The following is a 22,319-nucleotide window of genomic DNA, read 5'->3' as shown; positions in this document are numbered from 1 at the left end:
AGCAAATTATCTTGGATCAGTATCAGTAGACCGGGCTCGAACCTGGGGCACCTCTAGTTATCATTTATTCAACAGCAGGACCCGCAGAATCAAACCCGGCACCAAGCTCAATCCAGATTTTTGATACCGATTCAGAGTAGTCCAGCCATTCAGTGGATAACCAGGGAGTCCTGGGTTCGAACCTGGTCTATCGATTCAGAACCAACTGTGAAGCAGTACTAAAATAGACTGCGTTTGCAGATAACATGCTATCACACATGTCAACATGTTATCAACATGTTATCACCTATTTAGCCTCCTGAACACTAAGAATGAATAGAGTTAGCTACAAACGCGATCTATTCTGGTACTGATTCACAGTTGTCCAGATGATGAATAGAGAATCGAACCTTGACTTTTGTCTTGGTGGTTTTTTTTCTTTTCTTGGATCAGTATCAGACCGGGCTCAAACCTGGGGCACCACTAGTTATCATTTATTTAGCAACAGGACTCGCAGAATCGAACCAGGGGCCGTGTACCAAGTTCAAACCAGGTGTTTTGATACCGATTCAGAGTGGTCCCGACATTCAGTGAATAACCAGGGGGTCCTGGGTTCGAGCCTGGTCTATCGATTCAGAACCAACTGTGAATCAGTATTAAAATAGACTGCGTTTGTAGATAACATCTCATCACCTATTCAGCATCCTGGTCACTAAGAATGAATAGAGTTAGCTGCAAACGCGGTCTATTCTGGTACTGATTCACAGTTGTCCAGATGATGAATAGATAATGTAGAAGACAGAGATGTTTGTTGCAAAGGTGCTGATACTGAGTTGTGCGGACGCTGAACAAACGTCGAATTCGTCATTGAAAATGGATATCGAATTTACACAAAGGATCTATTGTGATTTTAGTTCAGTTAAAATCCGACAGAGGGGGTAAAACATCGAAATACACTTTGGACGCCAGATAAAAATACAAAAACCTCCCGAGATCATAATATAAAGTGTTTTAAATGCATCTATGAATTGAAAACATATTCAAAATGCGTAAATGTGTAAAACTTAATTGCTTTTAGAAATATTTGTTGAATAAATTATCGATAAGTAAAAAAATTCGTAATTGGTTCTATCATATCCTAAAAAATTAGGAGTATCCCAGGTTGGAACCTTGAGTTTTGTCTGGGTGGTTTTTTCAGCAAATGTCGTGGATAAGTATCGGACCTGGCTCGAACCTGGGGCACCTCTAGTTATCATTTATTTAAATGGACACATGGCAACAGAACACGCAGAATCAAACCAGGGACCGTGTACCAAGTTCAATCCAGGTGTTTTGATACCGATTTACAGTGGTCCAGACATTCAGCGGATAACCAGGGGGTCCTGGGTCCGAACCTGTAACATCTTATCACCTATTCAGCATCCTGGTCACTAAGAATGAATAGAGTTAGCTGCAAACGCGATCTATTCTGGTACTGATTCACAGTTGTCCAGGTGATGATGAATAGATAATTAAGAAGACAGAGATGTTTGGTGCAAAGGTGCTGATTCTGAGTTGCACTGATGCTGAACAGACGTCGAATTCATCATTTCATACCGTATGAAAATGCATATAGAATTTACACAAAGGAACTATTGCGATCTTAATTCAGTGATCCGACAGAGGGGGTACGGCATTGAAATACACTTTAGACGCCAGATTGAGACACAAGAATCTCCCAAAATGAAAATATACAGTATTCTAAGTGCATCTATGAATTGAAAGCATATTCAAATTGCTCGTAAATTAATTGATTTGGCTACGTAGTTATTTGTCTATTATTTGTCTAAAGAAAAGATGGAGATATTTGGTCCATTGATACTGATTCCGATTTGGGTTGACGCTGAACAGACATTGGATTGATCATATCTACCATTATGAAATTGTACATCGAATTTACACAAAGGATCTATTGTGAATTTAGTTCAGTGAAAATCCGACAGAGGGGGTAAAGCATCGAATTATCCTTTAGACCCCAAACAATATTACAAAAACTTCCCGAAATGAAAATATATAGTATTTCAAATGCATCTATGAGTTCAAAAAATATTCAAATCGTAAATTAATTAATTAGGCAACGTAATTATTTGTCTAACGTTTTTGAACATATTAAGAAACGACTGCATCACAAAAATTGCTTGTTCGATCATGTAGATGGCGCATGTGTATACGACTATACTTGAACAAATTGAAAGAACTAGATCGTAGAAACAGTTAGTTCCGGAAAATTCCAATAGATGGCGATCGTGAATTGTTCATAATATTTGATCAATTTTCTCAATTTCCATCTAAATAGACAATCATTTTGATTATCAATTAATCATAACCAGCTTAATTAGAGATTAGATCAATTTGGGATAAGCTTGCTGGAAGATGGGTAGATCCGATGGAGTAGGTTTGAACTGGGACACACCTGCTGATCCTCTATTCAGCCACAGTAACGTTCTGAACGCTCATCAATAGACTGGGTTCGAGCATGGGACAACCAGACTCCTCTATTCAGCATCAGGACCACTTGAATAACAGTATCAATCATTTCTGCTCACAAGAAAAACAAAACGAACGAAAAAATATACATTTTTTTTGTCGAAATAGAAATTTCAATAATTACACTCTTTATTTCAGAAAAAAGTCTGATTCGATAGAAAACACAATCAACCGCAAACACAATCAAAAATACCATCAGACCCAAACAGAAATGGTCTTTTTCTGGGTCAGATTACAAAAAAACCCACGATAAAACGATTAAAATCATTATCAGCAGCAATCAACAGGATTAATCACTTAGAATTATCACAGATTTTACTTGGATTAAATATAAAGTTATAGAACAAATTCAGTCTTTTCCATTCTTCCTCGCAATACACTAGGGATGATACTACTTAAACCTGGTTTGGTAATACTTGATTAATTAAATTCTGGATACAGTTGACGAGAGTCAAATTTGACCCCACGTAGTGTTCAATTAACGCAAAGCTGAATACCGAAATATGGTACCTACAGTTACGGCCAGAGGGGGCACGTTTAATACCTTGGACTGCAGGGCAATATTTGAAAACCACTTGATTTTGTTACAAAGACCAAGCTTCATAGAATCAATGAAAACCTTCCAAAGGTATTACTATCACCTAGGTTTCAGCAGAATTTAGGAGGGCAAATAGACTGACCATTACGATAATGGTGGACTCTACAGAGTTCACGCAATGACTTTAAAAATTTCTATATTGACTAAGAAAAATGGCACAATCGGACAGCTTAATTCACACGGTGATTAAATGCTAAAATATTTACAAAACAAAATTCAAGAAAAAACCACGGCAAACTTATGTATATATACAGACCCAGTTGCACTGTTCTTGGTCAAATTTGGATGCGAAGTTTAAGATAAGTTATAAATTATTTCTACTGTTTGGATCCTGAGCCTAGTAGTTCAGTGATTCGTGACTTGGGTCCAAAAGTGGTCTTAAAACTTCAGACTGGTCTTAAGTTGTTAGATCGGCTATAGAACTAAGTTGGTCTGAGAGCGCTCTTTAGTCTAAGCCATGACTATGCAACCCGCCCAAGATCGTAAGTAAGACTGGTCTTAAGTTGTTAGATTTGTGATCGAACTAAGAAGACCTTAGACTCGTCTTTAATTTAAGCCACGATTTCGCATAAAGGACCCTTATAGTCAAATTTTACCAAGAACTATGAAACTTTACTGGAGCTAGGTTCATAATTTTCGGTTAAATAATTGATTCAGTTTATTACCATTGTTTTTAACTAAGAAATTTTCCAACGTAGAACTATGGAACTGGGTCCTGGAGTTGAATGTTTCTTTTTCCAATCGGATGCAGCAGTAACCATTAAGACAATAAATGCGTAGGGCAAAAGGCAAGCGATGAAAATAACAAACAAGCGAAAAAATTTCCATTTATCATTTGAAAAAGACAAGCGACGAAAATAACATACAAGCGAAAAATTTCCATTTTTACCATTCAAAAAACTTACATTACATCTATTAACAAAGATTTTTTCAAAATAAATCGTAACAAATTAAAGCAACATAACTTAAACATAAAAATACTTAAAGCCTTTACTGACTAAAGCGAGGGAGGAGGGGGGGAGAGTGAAATGGACGGTGTAAAGGTAAGGTAAAGCTACTATTTGACAAACAAATATTCAATTCGAAGAATTGAAAAAAATACTATCTGCCCTTGTTTGGGTGTTCATCTAGCTTAAAACAATGAAATCTTCCAATCGTCATAAACAATATTGGCGAAAATATTCATTTTAGGGAAGATAGAAAAAATTCTAAATGAAAAACATTTAAGAGAATTTCAGGAAAAAACCAAAGTTCCTCCCGTCACAAATATAATATACTTTATCTCCTCTGCAAATGATTTCATTAAACGATTTTCTTCTGCCGGCATTTCCTTGGAAGTGGTACGGCGAGTTCCTGGACGCGCGGAGTCGCCTGGCAATGTTTGGCGCCGAGCGGTACCTTATACGGGTCGTACTCGTCGTTCAGGCTGACGCGCGCTTTCGCCAGCGCCAACGCGGTTATACGCGCAGAGGCCTGCGCCTTTTGCGCGCTCGGCGCCACGTCCCACTGTATCGGACGGTTGGCGCTGAAATCTCTGTGCAAGGTTTTAGCACGCGCCAAGTCTTCGATGCGGCCGGAGCAGTGCGCCGACAAGGCCTTCTTCGGCACGCGTTCGTTCCAGTCCGACCAGTCCCACTCGCGGAGATCGAGAATCGGCAACGGGTGATAGGTTTTGGCGCGCGCCAAGGCTTCGATACGCGGCGTCGCTTCAACTTTTTTTGCCGATTCCGGTATGAAGGTCTGCACCGGGCGGTCGTACATGTACTGGCGGTGCACGGGTTTGTGGCGCGCCAGGTTCTCAACATGCGCCGACGCCGATGCCTTCTTAGCCGCGCCGCTCACCGGCCAAATCGGACTCGGTCTGAAAATAGATGAATATTCTTGTGAGATTTAAGTCCAGTGAATAAATTTAAACTCTACCAACAAATTTGACCAGTATGGCAAATTTTGAACCATTTTCAAATCCCTTAAGTTTTCCCTGATTTGTCCTTGTGGTTACACTAAAATCCCTAAGTGATTCAGAGAAATTGTAAGGTATAAAACTTAAAAATTCATTAATTTTTCGGGTAAAATTCATCAAATTCCTTTAGTTTCCCCTGATTTTTTTATTACATTGACTTTCCCAGGTTTTCCCGGTCAGTGGCCACCCTGTTAACCAAGAACTATAATATAAAACTGGGCCCAGGTCCGGTTTTATGAAGAGACACTTAAATTTTTAGTTTAGTTACTTCGGTTACTTCATGTTTTCAATTCAGAAAATAACTGAAACTTAACTATTTTGAGCTTACGTGACTTGGATCCAGTCGCGTAGATACTGGTATAAGTTTTACAAGCTAGAGTTGAAATTGGTTTCTATCCAAATACTTAAACCCTACAGTCAAATTTTAACGAAAAGTTTAGACAAAAATTAAAAGAAAAAGACACACCAACATTATTCAAAAGCATGTAAAACTTAAGTGCATTTATTGATGTTGAAATCCCGCTGCTTTTGTCAGTAATTACATATCAAAAAAAGGCATTAGATAGAAACAATCTGAAATGGTTATGTCAGGGTTAGTATTTGTCAATGCTTAGTCGTTGAATACTCTACGAATTGTATATTAAGCCACAGTTAGTTAACAGTTAGTTATTTTGCTGATCTAAGTTTCATTCCGATCGTAAGTTGTTAGATTTCTTGCGCCAACAACAGGTTTTAGAGAGGCGGTCAGCCCTTTGATTTTTACATCCACCCCTCTGAAAATCAAGCCAATCCTTGCAAAAAATAAAATATCTGCTGCCTCTATGCTCCCTGGATGTTAATATTCTATCAATGCTGATAATTGCTTTGAAATATTGAACTAATGCGAAAAATAGATTACACCAAAAAGTTAAGCTTAATTTTGCTGTATTTTTGGGGGATCGAAAGCCTTGCTACTTCACCAGCCACGCTATGTGAATACACTTAACAATGAATTTTTAATTCCCTTTAAAATTCCACACTTCTAATTTGAATAGAAACATCGTAAATATTCTTTCCCATCAAAATCCAATGAATAAAGCTGTTAAAAACAATTGTTAGATATAAAATAATGGATTGCTTGAGGTACCTGATCAGGAAAACATCAGGAGTCGCTTTGACGCCGCTGGAGAAAAAATTAGACGAATATGGTGAAAATAAACAAACATTTAAACAAGTCTTGGACTTTAGGAATAAATCCTGGAAATTTCAGATCATCAACATTTGAAAACAAATAGAATTACACAATTTAACTACAATAAATCAATTAAACTATTTTTCCAGGTGTTTTGAAGAACAAGGATAATGGACATGCCCTGCAAAGTCCATGGAATAGTGTTCTGGACTGGGAGAATCAAAGCTACATTGGATCTGAGGAGAATGTTTTGCCAGCAGGTAGTTTAACTCTAAATTTACAAACTAGAAATAATTAGATATTTCTTGAGGCATACTCAAGTTTTGTTTGAAGAAATAATTTAGATTTTCTTAGATAAATGTATCTATCAGGGTTCCTACCTGTCTCCCCTATAATCCTGATGAACGCGTTTGTTGTAAACAAGCTGTTGCTGTCGCGGGGTAAGAACTGGAAAAAAAATTATAGATTTATTAAGCATTTCGAGTTATGATAATTGTACAATAGAAATACAAGAATTCAAGATGGTGGGGCACATGAAGAAACCTTGCATTAAAAGAAGTTAGGGCTGTTAGTTAGTCGGTACTGATAGGGTTAGTCATATATGTTCAAAAATTGCCATTATTTTTCGAATACTTACCGCAGACAGTGACGCCATCTGGACCCGGTTTCGGAGGTAGTTTATCGACCCAGTAAACCGAATGACTGAAATTAGAGAGAATTTTTTCCGCTTGAAACAAATTGACAACAGGTTAGATTCCCTTTAGAAAAAAAAATGTATTAAAGATGTGACTGATGAGTATTTCTATCTTTTGTCTCTTGGAGAAAATTTTCCAGCGATTGAAAGGAAAAATTTTTTCGGCGAGCAAAAATTCGGAAACGAAAAATTGCATTGCGAGAAAAGATTCACGACAATATTTATGGGTATTGATAAGAAAAACTAATTTTCAGGCGGTCAGTAAATTCCGAAATTGCCTTTTTTTTATCGAAATTGCAACCAGAATCTGATTTTTTCCCTGGCACGAGCTTGTAAAGGACACACCCAATGAGCATGTAAGATCGAATTAATGATTCCGTTTATTTCAAACCCTTTTTTCGACCTATTTTGACAGACGCGATGCCTTACATGCAACGTTTAGGTAATTCGCTGATGGTAACACAGATTTACGAAGTTTTTACGAAAACATAACAATTTCCATTCGTATGACTAGCCTATATTGACGTAATAAACGACATCTATCATTTCCCATGTAAATATATCAATGATAGACTACGATAAATTGTTGGTTAAACGTAACCGCGTAACTATTCTTTAAATACCACCTATATCATGAGCCCCGGAGGTCGAATGATTCGCTGACTAATGATTACTGCGTTCATGAATAATGTTGCACAGTAAGTGGTTAAACGATTAGATTATTTTCAATTCAGCGAAGAGACATATATTTGCTATGCGTATACAAATTCAAAATCAATCATACTTCAGTTTTGCATATTTCTAGTTTTAGCGTGACATTTAGTCAGAGAGATATGGTTTTCTTTCCTTTTTTTTCTCAATGGCCATAATGTTGTGTCCCCCGTTCAGACAGTTCCCATTACAAATATTTGTCAGATATTTAGGACGCAATCATCAATGTTTACCGTTAGGATATAGATTGCTATAATAACGGCCATTACTCTCTTGCGTCGTATATAAACCCAGGAATAACTAGTTCGCGTCTAGTCACCAATTTTTTACAGTCTGGCCAAATATTATCGTCATCGCTGTGCGCATTAGCTTCTCGACAAGGTGAGTTTTTCTTTAATACTCATAAACAATTAACATCAATAATCTCTAATCAGCATTCCTTGAGCTTGTCATTTATTCAATGTTTCGATTATATTCTAACAGTCACAAAACAGTTTGGTAAATTCCTGAAGATGAATATAACATAATTTTTTTTCGTTATCATTGTGGGATTCTCAACATATCAATAGAACTAGGCAGTAGAAGATTAGGGAGTGACATGAATGGTATCGGCCTATGAATATCCAGAAATATTCATTTTTCATTTTAGTGGATACAATCAAATTTTTCAGTCGAATTCGTTCCAGTCAATTTCCATCACATCGCATATATGATACAATTTTCATCTAATTCTTTGATGCCGTAAAAATAGTTGAAAAAATGTTTGATATATACATTGATACCTAGTGTGCATTATTTAAGGGGTTCTCTGTGATTTGATGCGCACTACATCATCAATATTGGCGTTTCAAAATAACAATTACAATTTTGGCGTTCACTTCGTAATCAAATACATATAAAGACTTTTTAAGATATTTTTTCTAAGATATTTGACTCCTTTTTATTTTCCATTCGATAGTTTTTCATGTCTTTTTAATGATTAATTTTGAGAGGATGTGCACTACATCATAAATAATAGGGTTAGCAGGTCAATTCAATTCAATTGTCGATATATTAAAATTTAAAATAACTTAGTGGTCCTTAATATCATATTATGTTATTCAATAGTATTAGGGAGTAATTTGTTATTTTTTTGAAGTCAACAAAAAACTTTCAAGTTAGTTTTCTTGATTTAGATGTATTTACCGCTGACCCGATCGGATTTACGTACATTCTTGAAAAACGAATAAATTGCTTTATTTCTATTATAGGTGTTTCAGTATTTTCGTCGCGTGTTCAGTATCAGAGATTCGGAAAAAAAACCATGAAACTATTGCTAGCTGTATTAGTGTTCGCGGCCTTATCATCGGCTGTACTGTCGTGTAGCTGCGGTGGAAGATCGCTAAAACATCATTTCTGCACTTCCAAATATGGTAGGTTGATCAGGGCGGCCACTTTTATTCGACTTTTTTTGTTTTCCATGACTTGATCTGCTAAAAAATCCAATCAATTAACACAGAAAATACGTAAGACATAGACGGTGTTTGATGTTACGCGCGATCTAGCAATCCTAAAAAATGTCCCTGATTTTTAGCTTTTTCCAAAATTCCTCGACTATTCCCTGACTTTTTTTAAAGAAAAGGGAATTCCCCGACCTTTCCCTGATTTCCAGGTGCAAGTGGCCGCCTTATTCATGTAACTGGAAGAGCTATAAGGAAATTGATATGTTCAATTACCTAATTCAAAATCACTCATTTTTCATTTCTCAAAAGTCGTGGAAGCGGAAATCCTGACGAAAAAACAGTCACCGGGCAACATCAACCAGGCGAATATTGTCTACACGTTAGACGTAAAGAAATACTACAAGGTAAGTCGATATAATCAACTAATCAAAACACAAATATCGAGAAAATACCCTTAAGAAAACTTTGAATCATAAAGCATATTCCCATTAAAATCACTATTAACTCAAGAAATATTATTAGAAGAAATAAATTGAAAAAAATTTGTCCTCCATAATTTCATCACAATTTCCCCCCCCCAAAAAAAATTTTCTTTGTTATGGTCATTTGAATTTTCAATCGAGCTTTTTGCAAAAAGTTTGTTTCATTTCTCCCATCATTTGAATCAAATTCATCACAATTTTCACTCCTGTTAGAATTAATTTTCGACAATCCTTCTTAGATTTTATGACATGGAAAATTCTAGAACGATGAAAAAAAATTTTAATTTTTTCTTTCATATGCCCTTCCACTTCGAAATGCCTGTCATGAAAAAATTCAATGTACCCTACAATTTTTCTTGAAAAAAGAAACCATACTCCTAGTAATTAATAAAAAAGACCTGATATTCAAACAGCTCTGAATTGATTCTTAAGCGCATTGTTTGATTATATTTCACTGCGAATATTTAGCCCACGGATGGCATGGAAAGCAACCCTGTGAAATTCATATCGACCGCAGCTGCCGGGTCCCTGTGTGGAGTCACCTATCTTGAAGAAGGAGAAACACACATCTTGTTTGGTATGTACCGTATTAGAGTTATCAAACATTTTACTCTAAACCCTTTCAGCGTGTCGGCACCGCAGTGCGGTGTATCAATCGGTGATGACTTTGCTAGTACATCGCATAATGGTGTATTGATTTTATTAGTAATCAGTTTTCTATCTCTAATGAAAGATGGCAGCACCTGTCAAACAAAGTGAAATATTAGTAACTTACAATACACCACGCCACGGTGTAGACGCACTAAAGTGGTATGCCCTTTAAAAACACAGTGGGGTGGAATTTTTGAATTCCACCCCCCCAGCATTTTCGGGTATTAATTAGGCAGCACGGAATGGTTTAAATCTAAGGGTTCATACAGATTGTGGATCATTCCAATATTTCACGATATTTGTCTTTAAAAAAAAATCTAATTTTTCCACAAAAATAGCACCCAGCAGCACTGTAGTAGCAGACTTACTTCAAACCAATACATTTTCAATATGGATTGCCGATTTTTTTTCAGTGTATATGTACAAAAACGCGCCGAGAATCGGTATATGTTCGTCGCCTCGTGGCGTCAAAGAAGATGATATCAAGGACATCGACTGCTCTACCACAACGGATATGGATCATCACATAAAAGATACAATCGAGATAATCGATTTCGACAAGCAACTAGTGAACCCATAAACACTGACCACGCAGTCGTATTGATGTGTTATTATATCAAGCTTTCACTGCAGAAATGAAAGACAATTATTCGCAAAAATAAACTTTAATATTGATAATTGTTGATTGAATTATTGAAGAAATCTAAAAAGGAAGAAAATAATTATTGTTTTTAAAAAAAAGTTTTATTAGACTTGTTTTATCCCTGCAATATTCCCCTACATGCACGTAGTTTTCCCTGAATCAATCTACTAAGAATCCATTCAATTAACACAGTCAAATACGTAAGATACAAACGGAAACTGTTTGATTTCACGTGTGATCTAGCAATCTCAACAAATATCCACGACTTTACCCTTAATTTTAGCTTTATTCTAACAAAATTCCCTGACTAATCCCTGACTTTAAAAAAAAGAAGGAATTTCCCTGACTTTACCCCGATTTCCGTGTGTTAACGAGTCATCATTGTTCGTGGCGGTCACATTTGCGTTACACGCGAGGTTTACGTTGCTGATAACGACATAGATTCCCGCACAAGGATCATACAAAACAATTTCCATCCGCGAAAAATTGCAACTGGAGTGAGAAATTGCAACTTGTGTCAATTGCAACTGGTTCCTGAAATGACCCACTTCGCTTTGTTTGAGCATTGTTTAGCATCGAGTGAGTGATTTACGCGTGAACACGCTCTCTAATTAGGCACGGGCCAAATTTGACTCGAGTCCGATCCGGACCAAATCGTCCCCGTGTCATCGCGCCTTTGAATCTAAAATCGATCATACTTTATAGCTTTACGACCACCACATTTATTATTTTCAATCAGACATATGGGTATTCTTTTCTAAAATTGCCATTACGTAACTGTCCCGTATCAAATTGGACGTATCAAATTGTTACGTATCAAATTAGACGGTTCCCATCATCGATGTTTATTGGATATTTAGGACGCATTCATTGATATTTACCGTTACGATATAGATTGCTATAATAACAATCATTACATTCCTGTGTGTCGTATATAAACCCAGAATAACCAGAATATCTAGTCACCATTTTTTCTATTATCGCCGCCGCTGTGCGTTTTAGTTTCTCGGCAAGGTGAGTTTTACTTATTTCTCGTAAAACGTTGAACTCTAATCTGTAACCAAACTGTAAGATGGAAAGGGGTACCACGTCTGCTCGGTGTTTGAAAACTTTCCGACGGTGATATCGATCTAATTACCGGTAACTAACCAAAATTCTAATCAATCGCTGTTTCAGCATCCGCCAGAAATTACTGTAGGTGAAAAAAATTGAAACTCGGAAACACGGTGTTTGACCCCCCTCTGCTCCAATATCTGGAAACGTACCTTGGAACCTAACATAACATTTCAGGTGTTGATTAACAGCCATCGTCTGTTAATGAACAATAGAGACTGGAGCGCATATTTCAGCAATCGATATAAATAATTTAAGCAGATGAAAAGGTCGTGTAGCGGTGATTAAGCAATTATGCATAGGCAGACCCAGACAGTAAACCCGATGATCATCCAATTTTTAAGGGCATTCAGTGTTCTCCACCACAGGTTTTAGAGGGGCGGTCACCCCTTTCATTTTTACATTCACCCCCTGAAAATCAGCCACTCCCACTACCAGAATAGGTGTGCGAATGACAATGCAGATGATTGCTTTGAAATAGGCCTATATTGAGCAAATGTGATAAATAGAGGATTTAAGATTTATTAAAGATTCATAACTGAAACAAAAACGTTTCAGCTGATGAATAACAGCCATCAACAGCTGCTGGAATGATGATGATAATGGCTGTTAGTCAAAAGCTGAAAACGCTGTGGTTTCATTTTAATAAATTTCATCGTATCAAATTCGAATTGTCGGACTTCTTCACTTAAAAAAAATAATTAGATGTATTCTCATTATAAATGTTTCAGCATATTCATTGCGTCTCCGGTATCAGAGATTCGAAAATACCATGAAACTATTGCTAGCTGTATTAGTGTTTATGGCCTTATCGTCGGCCGCCCTGTCGTGTCACTGCAGACAAAGATCGCTGAAATATCATTTCTGCACTTCCATATACGGTAGGTTCATGTTGCCGCTTGGATCTATCAAGTACCAGGGTCCATTCTAAGCACTTGTCCGATTGCCCAGGACAAGGTATATAATCATTAGGGCAAGTAGGTTGTCATTATCAATTGTCCCTCAGGCTAGTGTGTTTTTATATCTTGAAGCCATTTTCCAATCGATACAACAGTTGGACTGCTTGTGTAGGGCAAATAGATTTTTGAGGGGGCAAGTAAAATTTCAGATGGTTTTTATTCCTTAGATCGGACCCCGAGTACGCGTACAATTCAAAATCACTTGTTTTTTTTTCTTCATAAATTCCGAAAGTCGTGAAGGCGAAAATTGAATCAAGACATTGGAGGCCGCGCAACATTTTTGCTGCAAAGGTATCCTATAAGATAGACGTTGAGAAATACTACAAGGTGAGAGGCTTTGACTCAAACGATCGTAGACAAACCTCTGGAATATTTCCATCTGAATCACTACTGCACTGTTGGAAGAAAAAACATCTAGTTTCTGATTTCATGATCAAACTAACATGTCTGATTACGATATTTTAACTACTTACACGCTAAGGCCTTTTTCTAATTACTTGGAGTACGGATCTGCCTCCCAGAATTCAGCAAACATCATCAAACTGACGAAAACTGACTCATTTATAAGTCTTCCTTCGTATTTTCATCACAAATTTTCAATAAAAGAAATAAGTCAGTCAGTCAGTCCTGATTTTCAATCTAGCGACTTGTTAAAGTTAAAATGTTCATCTTAATTTTCAATCTTGTGATTTGCGAAAAAAGTTAGTTCTTTTTTCACTTCTCCCATCATTAGAATCAAATTCATCACAATTTTCACTCCTTTTTAATTTTCTTCTGCAGTTTTATGAGGAAAATATTCAAATAATTAAAAAAAAAAACATTATTTCTTATTTTTCTTCCTGTTCCATTTGAAAATACCTATTGAAAACTTTTTTAATTCTAATTTTTCTTCCCTTCACCCTCCCACTCTTTTCTTGAAAAACTCCATACCCCAAGCAATTAAAAAAAGGCCTTAGTAACATTCTAAATATTTCTACACCAATACATAATATATTAAGCTAGCTTATTTTCTCTGAATTGATTTTAAAGTACTATGCATTTGATTATATTTCGCTGCGGATATTTAGCCCGCGGATGGCATGGAGACAAACCCTCTGACGCTCGTATCGACTGCTTCCGCCGGGTCTCTGTGCGGTGTCCCCAGTCTCAAAATAGGAGACACACACATCTTGTTTGGTATGTATGCATGGTTTGAAGCTGTATATAGCCCTTATTAACCCTTTCAGTGCTGACTAAATGATACCCTATAGTGCTGGAGATAATTTGAAAATTTTGATAAATTTCACCCTAGTGTGTTGAAGAGCGGGAAGTCTACTATAGTGCGTCTACACCGTGGTGCGGTGTATCAATAGTTACTAATATTTCACTATGTTTGACAGGTGCTGCCGTTTTTCTATAGAGATAAAAACTTATTACTAATAACAGCAATACACTGCAGTGCAGTGTACTAGCAAAATCCAAGATCACCGATTTATACACCGCACTATGGTGTAGATGCACTGAAATGGTTCACACCTTCCAGCACTTGTGGCGCGGAAAAAAACAGTATTTTGCTTGTGAATCGAGCCCATGATAGACATTGTAACTGCTTGGAGTGAAGGCAATAGCCAGCTGGCACTAAAGCCCTACAAGCTGGCCGACCTAATTTTACTTCCTTATTCCCCGAGATGCACGTTGTTTTCCCTGACTTTTGATCTGCTAAGAATCAAATCAATCATCACAGTCAAATACGTAAGACATAGGCTAGACGGAAACTGATTTACGCACGATCTAGCAGCATCAATCAAATTTCCTCGGTTTTTAGCTATTTCATAAAATTCCCCAACTATATTCCCCGACTCTTGTATAGAAAAGAAAATTCCCTGACGTTCCCTCCATTGCCACGTAAGTTTGGCCACCCCGCTAAATGGAAACCTTGGCAAAAAAGTAATGCGGTTGTGTGGGATCTAGTTGTATTCACTGCTGTTCATTTCAGTGTATATGTACAAAGGAAAACCGAGAATTGGTAGGTGTTCTCAACCTGACGGCGTCACAGAAAATGACATCAAGGACATCGACTGTTCTACTCAGACTGGTATGGAAAATGGAGTCGTACACGAAATTAGGCCGAGCAACTCGTAAAGCCACAGCCCTGTGGCCGCTCAATAAGATGTACGCGTTATTCTATTACTTCTTCGCAGAAATAAAAAGGATACTTTCGAGTAACTGAATATTTTCGATTTGAAAAAATATCGTTAGGTGTTTGTGTTTGCAGGTGTTAGGCGTTATTGTTTCTGGTCGTCTAATTCCGTATCATCATCGTTTACATGGTTTACATTCAGACTCAGCTGAGGCGTCGCCTAACCGAGGATACACCGCACCAATAAAACCCTTCAGCTAAGGGATCATTCATTAATTACGTAGGCATAAAATTTGAATTTTTCAACCCCCCTCCCCTTCTATACACAAAATCGGCCATTTTTTCATATACATTAAGCTTTACAGTATGCAATTGCACTGACCCCTCCCCCTTCCCTAATGCGTACGTTATAAATGAATGACCCCCAAAGGCCTTTTTTGAATAGCTTCGTTTACGGGAACCGCCTCCCGAAATTTGAAGAAAAGTCAAATAAAAATTAATTTCTTTTTCAAATTCCCGTTCGTGGAACAAATTCAGTGAAAAAATGAGCAAAAAAATTTTTTTCGTCTCCATCGAATGAGAATCCTGGCTTGACTGATGAAGATAATTAAAAAACGCGAGGTTCTGTTTTGATCACAGTGTGCAGAATTCGAACTTCCAAGAATCATTTGTTTGGACATAGGCTACATTGCCCTATCGACAGTTCTCTCTTCCTTCAAAAAGTGATTTTATCTAATTAAGGGAATTCTTTTAAAATTTTTTATTTCCTCCTCCAAAATGATATTCCAATAGGTCTACCCCGTAAACCAAGCTATTAAAAAAGGCCTAAAGAAATTGATAACTTGTTTTTCATTCCGCGGAGCTTTTAGGTTGACCCAGCCAACCTCTTATAAACCCTGTAAATTAATTTTTTTTTTCAAATCATGATCAAGCTAACCATAGCAGACCCAGCAGTTGGCACTATAGAAATGAACTGATTTTAAATTTCATCGCAGCTTTTCCCAAAATGACCCGGCCAATTATGAGAAATGAGGTATCATTATTTTTTCAAACGAATAATTTTTGGGTTCCAACAAGCTGCGCAAGAATTTGAGCCACAAACATTTCATTCTCACCGTATTTAACCAGCGTCCTCAACAAATATTCCTGACTATTTCCCGAGGTTCAGCTTGCATTTTTTTAAACAAAATTCCCAGACTTTTACACGACTATTTCAAAGAAAAGAAACTTCCCCTACTTTTCCCCGATTGGCGATTTCCATGGTGTTAATCAGTCTTTATTGTTTCTGGCAGTCTCATTCGCGCAAAATCTAGGCATGCTGCTGATATCGACATAGATTCCCACATGGTTTATACAAAACAATTTGCATTCTGAATAGTCTATATTGACATAATTAAGAGGACAAGTCACAAATATCGTCTATTTTTCTCGATGTAGATATATCAATGATAAATCATGATAAGTTGTTCGTTTTGACGTAACTGCGTTTAAATATATTTCGAATACTAGCTATATCATGAGCCCCCGGAGGTCAAATGATTCGTGACGAATACGAAATCGTTTTATATGAATATCATCGTTAAGTGGCGGAAACATCTAGATCATTTTCATAAATGAAGAGAGTCATGTTTGCTGTGTACACAGGCGCGTTGGAGGCGATCGATTGCCGCGGCCAATTGTCAATTTTTAACGGGATGTCGTCGCAGCGAATTTACTTCAATCTCATGAAAAAACATGATATTCAAAGAAAAAAAATGTACACACAAGTGCCTAACGGACCCAAGCCTGTTTGGCCCGAGCTAAATTTTAGCACGGGTCAACTTATTGCGTGTCAATTGCAATTAGTACCGGAAACTTCGCTTTGTTTGAGCATTTTTTAGTATCGAGTGATTGGTTTATGTGTGAACGCGCTCTCTAATTAGGTAATGGCCAAATTTAACTCAAGTCTGATCCAAAATCGGGGCCAAATCGTCCTTAAAACTTAAGAATGATCAATCTTAAAGCTTTACAAAAGTTGTGTGCTATTTTCAATCAGAAATATAGGTTTTCATTTTTTAAATTGCCATTACGTAACTGTCCCTTTTCAGACGGTTCCCATCATCGATGTTTGTCGCATATTTAGGATCACGCAATCAACAATATTTACCGTTTGGATATAGATTACTATAATAACGGTCATTACATTCCCGTCGTATATAAACCCAGGAATAACTAGTTCGCGTCTAGTCACCATTTTTACCTGTCAAGCTAACTACTATCGTCATCGCTGTGCGTATAAGTTTCTCGACAAGGTGAGTTTTACCTTTTTCTCGTTCTCATAAACAATTAACATCGAATTCTAATCTGTAACCAAACTCTACAGGTGGAAGGGGTAGCCTACCCCGAGGGGAGTATAAGGGGGTCTCGAACCCCCTGCTCAGTGTTTGAAAATCTACTACTTCCTGGAATAATTTCAGCGTATTTTCTGATTATTTTCGAACAATCTTTCTTGAATCGGATCACACGATACCGTCAATAACGCCTTCAATAAATAATTTGCCATGTAGTCGTCTAAAAAACTGTCTTATCCGTATAAACTGTTGATGAACGAAGAAGTCCCACAATCAAAATTCGATACGATAAAATTCATTAAATGAAACCACAACATTCCGCTGTCAACAGCCATCATCCAGGTAGATTATGGCTGTTAGTCAACAGCTGAAAACGCAGCGGCTTCATTTCGATAAATTTCATCGTATCAAATTTGAATTGTCGGACTTCTTCATTCAAAGCTTTCTCTATTTTCATTATAAATGCTCCAGCATTTTCGTTGCGTCTTCGGTATCAGAGATAAAAAAAAAACAATGAAACTATTGCTAGCTGTATTAGTGTTCATGGCCTTATCGTCGGCCGCCCTGTCGTGTCGCTGCAGGCAAAGAACGCTGAAATACAAATTCTGCACTTCCAAATACGGTACGTTTACATCACCAGTTGGATCTCTGAGGGAAATCGATAGGTTCAAGTACGCGTACAATTCAAAATCACTTGTTTTTCTTTTCCATAAATGCCGAAAGTCCTGAAAGCGAAAATCCTATCGAAAGAAAGGACGCCAGGCAACGTCAATGCTGCAACGGTATTCTATAAGATAGACGCCGAGAAATACTACAAGGTGAGAGGCATTGACTCTTAAACGCTCGTAGACAAACCTCTGACATATTTCCATCTGAATCACTACTGCACTGTTGGAAGAAAATACATCTAGTTTCTGATTTCACGATCAAACTAACATGTCTGATTACGATTTTTCATTATTTACACGCTTAGGCCTTCTTTTTCTAATTACATGGAATACGGATCTGTCTCCCTGACCCCGAATTGTGCAAAAATCACCAAATTAAAAACAGATTTTTTCTGTTTTTCGTCACAAATTTTCAGTAAAAGAAACATTTTTTTTAATACGTCCGTCCGATTTTCAATCTAATAAGTTGTAATTTGCAAAAAAGTTTTTTTTTCATTTCTCCCATCATTCATATCAAATTCATCACAATTTTCACTCCTTTTTAATGTTTTCTCCTGCAGTTTTATGCGGAATATACTGTAATAATTTAAAAAAAAAACATTCATTCTTATTTTTCTTCCTGTTCCCTTCCATTTGAAAACGCCTATTATAAACAAATTTTTAATTCCAATTTTTCTTCCCTTCGCTCTCCCACTCTTTTCTTGAAAAACTCTGTACTCCAAACAATTAGAAAAAAGGCCTTAGTAACATTCGAAATATTTCTACACCAATACATAATATACTAAGCTAGCTTATTTTCTCTGAATTAATCTTTGAGTACTTTGCGTGAATATTTTAGCCCGCGGATGCCATGGAGGCAAACCCTCTGACGGTCGTGTCGACCGCAGCTACCGGGTCCCTGTGCGGTTACCCCGGCCTCAAAAAAGGAGAAACACACATCTTGTTTGGTATGTATGCATCGTCTGTAGCTGTGTATAATTTACACTTTTCAGCACTTATGACGCGGCAAATGCAACATTTAGCCAGCTGGCACTAAAACAATACAGGCCGGCCACCTTTAATTGACATGCTTATTCCCTGACACGCGCATTGTTTTCCCTGATCTGCTAAGAACACAGCGAAAACTGTTTGATTTTACGCGCGATCTAGCAGCCTCAAACAAATTTCCCAGATTTCTCGCTACTTTACAAAATTTCACTTTTTTCGAAAAACGAAAAGAAAATTCCCTGATGTTGCCATCCCACCTTAAAGAACCCTTAGCAAAAAAAGTTGTGCGGTTGTGCGGGATCAGGTTGAATTCACACACCGGACTGCTGTTTGTTTCAGTGTATACGTACAAAGGAACGCCTAGACTTGGTAGCTGTTCTCAACCTTATGGCGTCACAGAAGCTGACATCAAGGACATCGACTGTTCTACTCAGACTGGTATGGAAAATGGAATGATACGCGAAGTTATGCCTATCGACTTCGATGAGCAACTCGTTAAGCCGTAATCATCAAACGCGCCCTCCCTGTGGCCGGTCAATGAGATATAGGCATGTAACGCGTTATTCTATAACTCCGCCGCAAAAATAAAAAGGATTCTTTCGAATAACTGAGTTTTTTCGATTCGAAATTATATCGTTAGGTGCTTGTCAATCGTTATCGTTTCCGGTGGTCGAATTCATGGCCTACGTTCAGATTCAGCTGAGGCGTCACCTAAAGGAGGATGCACCGCCAAGAAAACCCTTTGGCTAAAGAAATTGATACCTCGCTTTTCATTCTGTGGAGCTTTAAATTTCACCCAGCCAACCTCTTATATACCCGCAGTGTTCTCGCTGGTTCGAAATTAAAGCATGGTGGCACGAGCGCCGAAGGCTCGAGCTCATATCAAGAACGGGGGGTCTGGGGGCACTCTCCCAGAAAAATTTTACATTCATAGGTGCTTAGATACGTTTTCCAAGCATTTGGGGGCCATAATTAACTGGTTTAAATCGGTAATTTTCATGTAGCAGCGATTATCGGTAGTTTGTTCGAGGCACTTTTCTGTTCTATATTGGTAGGCTTACGTGCATAACATAGTTCCATGTTCTCAAGTCTGTTAATATAATTCAATTTTATCATTAACGGCTTAGAGGAAGCATTTATTAATTTCGAGTTGCAAAATATATATATATATATATATATATATATATATATATATATATATATATATATATATATATATATATATATATATATACCCTATATTGCCAATTGAACAAAGAATATGTGTTGCATGTACATCGAATGAAGTTGAAACAGAGGTACATTTCGTGTGCATTTGTCTCAAATACGTTGATCTACATAATGACCTTTTTTCTAAGATCAATGCTATTTTAGGACTAGACATCTATCTTTTGTCAAATATCGATGAAATCAAAATTCTATTAAGTAATAGTCGTGTTGTAACTCTAGTGTTTTCGGATTCATATCAGCGGCAATGAAACTTCGCAATTCCTAATAATTCATCTTAATTCAATTTAATCCAATCGGAATTAGTCGTACCGGTTTATCACATGTTTGTTGTACTTGTAAATGTCAATGTGTCTTGTAAGCCTTATCATAGGTTGGCTTGTTTATCTAGATGACAAGAAGATAAAGAAGATAACTTTTTTTGAAATCACGATCAAGCTAACCATAACAGACCGAGCAATTAGCACTATAGAAATGTACTGATTACAAATTCTATAGCAGTTCACAAAATGACCTGGCCGATTGAGATGAGAAACGAGGTATCATTTCCTTAAAACAAGTAAAACTTCAGTATGCCTGATGATGGCTAACAGTTGCTAGCCGAAACTCGTCGCTCCTTATATACTATCATTCTGATATAGAATTTTTCAATCTTGGCTTCGTTATTGTGGGATTTCTCTCGTTATCATCATACACGGATATTGTGTATCTTCTCGTCTAATTAAAACTATTGTTTCCTACGCGAAGAGCCGCAGAAGTATTTTCGAGCCACAAAAATTTAATCCTTACTGTATTTATTAACAGGGGAGTCTCAAACGGGTTTATAGGCCTACTAGAGTCCGTGATCTAACGGTGAATGAATACAATACTGTATGTTAATCGTATGTTAGATTCAATATTTGTCTCAGGGTCAAGTACTGGTCAAACACTGGTCATTATAAGCGCTGTTATTGTATTATTGTCAGTCGGGTGTCAAGACACCAATAATTGAATTACGACTACGAATAATCCCTGATTACATATTTATACAGTTGAATTAGTAATCTATACGCTATAGGTTTAAGCGAGAACCGTTAATATTTCTACTATAAAAAGTTGGATCTTTCAGATTTGTACAGATCATGTCGTAAAAAAAATTGCGCTCTGCATTTGCAGGACTTCATGTAATTTCTGAAGATTTGTTTAATACCCAAAACGAGTACAGATAGTTCTATTATAGGCCTATAGGGCCTAGGCCTAAGTGCAAGTCAGCGGAACTGAAAGAAAACTGGTCTTCTATCTGGCCTGGTCCCTCCGATAGGATGCAACTTACCCACCACCAGGCCTCCATTTTTTCAAAATTGTAATCAATCATTCAGGCACTATTTTTTCTAAATGTTGATAGGCCTATAAACCTAGAAAATGGGCAACTAATATCGGTAGCGCAACCAAAATGCCCAAAAATATTTGAGACATTATTGACTGTCGACACTATTGATGCTGTGACATTATAACAGCAGAAGTGGAAAAAGGCGAAGTTTAGTAGAACCACTGGGCTGCAAAATTACGGCGAAAGTAATTTAAAGAAAGATGATCGGCTGTGGCAAGCGAGTGTTTCAATCAACTTACCGGTCTTCGATAAAACCTTTCGTTATTCGTTTCGGTTGCGACAACTCGTGAATTCTATTGGGTCTGTGACCTGAAATATTTGAAGTAGAATTATTGCGGCGATGTCACGTCAAAATAATTCAAATACCCCGAGAAATTTCAGAAACAAGTCGAGAACCGACCCAAACTTTACCTGCGGTCGCCATCTTGTTTGTATGTTGTCAAGGAAGGTTGTCACTAATCTACGGATATGGACTTTCTCAATCTGTAGTGGCAGCGAAAAGTCCGGTAGGACCATAGCAAGACTGTCAACAAGAAATTAAGTGCACTACGATTGTAGAACACTGCAAAATTTAGTGTGTACGCCTAGCTTTACATCCCATGGTTTAGATTCTCGGACCCAGACAACCTGCAGGGGCCTGATAAAAAAGGTTTTTGACCCCAGTATCCTAGGTACTATTATGAGACAACC

The 22,319-nt window shown here is 37.3% G+C and overlaps 4 protein-coding genes across 6 annotated transcripts; 3 read left to right on the top strand and 1 right to left on the bottom strand.

Annotated features, from left to right (window-relative positions):
- Positions 1 to 2,633: 2,633 nt before the first annotated feature.
- LOC141909789 (sperm microtubule associated protein 2-like) lies at positions 2,634 to 22,057 on the bottom strand. Of its 2 annotated transcripts, XM_074800409.1 has the most exons (6): positions 22,041 to 22,057; positions 21,869 to 21,938; positions 6,872 to 6,936; positions 6,615 to 6,681; positions 6,190 to 6,225; positions 2,634 to 4,964 (listed from the first exon to the last, which is right to left on the bottom strand). In XM_074800409.1, the coding sequence occupies exons 1-6, from the start codon at positions 22,051 to 22,053 to the stop codon at positions 4,406 to 4,408; spliced, it is 810 nt and encodes a 269-aa protein (XP_074656510.1). In that variant the 5' UTR covers positions 22,054 to 22,057; the 3' UTR covers positions 2,634 to 4,405. The 2 variants fall into 2 exon arrangements, with proteins under 2 accessions (XP_074656510.1, XP_074656511.1); XM_074800410.1 differs by lacking the exon at positions 6,190 to 6,225.
- On the top strand, positions 7,587 to 10,926 carry LOC141910009 (uncharacterized). 2 transcript variants are annotated; one of them, XM_074800699.1, is made up of 5 exons: positions 7,587 to 7,626; positions 8,890 to 9,051; positions 9,391 to 9,485; positions 10,032 to 10,140; positions 10,628 to 10,926. In XM_074800699.1, exons 1-5 carry the CDS (start codon positions 7,617 to 7,619, stop codon positions 10,792 to 10,794), a joined length of 543 nt encoding a protein of 180 aa, XP_074656800.1. In that variant the 5' UTR covers positions 7,587 to 7,616; the 3' UTR covers positions 10,795 to 10,926. The 2 variants fall into 2 exon arrangements, with proteins under 2 accessions (XP_074656800.1, XP_074656801.1); XM_074800700.1 differs by lacking the exon at positions 7,587 to 7,626 and adding an exon at positions 7,781 to 8,020.
- Positions 11,766 to 15,138, top strand: LOC141909946 (uncharacterized). The gene is made up of 5 exons (XM_074800631.1): positions 11,766 to 11,871; positions 12,702 to 12,851; positions 13,162 to 13,256; positions 13,997 to 14,105; positions 14,905 to 15,138. Exons 2-5 carry the CDS (start codon positions 12,743 to 12,745, stop codon positions 15,048 to 15,050), a joined length of 459 nt encoding a protein of 152 aa, XP_074656732.1. The 5' UTR covers positions 11,766 to 11,871; positions 12,702 to 12,742; the 3' UTR covers positions 15,051 to 15,138.
- Positions 17,260 to 19,640, top strand: LOC141909859 (uncharacterized). The gene is made up of 5 exons (XM_074800515.1): positions 17,260 to 17,339; positions 17,850 to 18,000; positions 18,102 to 18,196; positions 18,885 to 18,993; positions 19,373 to 19,640. The coding sequence occupies exons 2-5, from the start codon at positions 17,892 to 17,894 to the stop codon at positions 19,537 to 19,539; spliced, it is 480 nt and encodes a 159-aa protein (XP_074656616.1). The 5' UTR covers positions 17,260 to 17,339; positions 17,850 to 17,891; the 3' UTR covers positions 19,540 to 19,640.
- Positions 22,058 to 22,319: the final 262 nt, after the last annotated feature.

This window comes from Tubulanus polymorphus, chromosome 8 (assembly GCF_964204645.1).
Source record: "Tubulanus polymorphus chromosome 8, tnTubPoly1.2, whole genome shotgun sequence".
Classification (NCBI taxonomy): Eukaryota; Metazoa; Nemertea; class Palaeonemertea; order Tubulaniformes; family Tubulanidae; genus Tubulanus; species Tubulanus polymorphus.
This window is presented reverse-complemented; position numbering and strand designations above follow the sequence as displayed.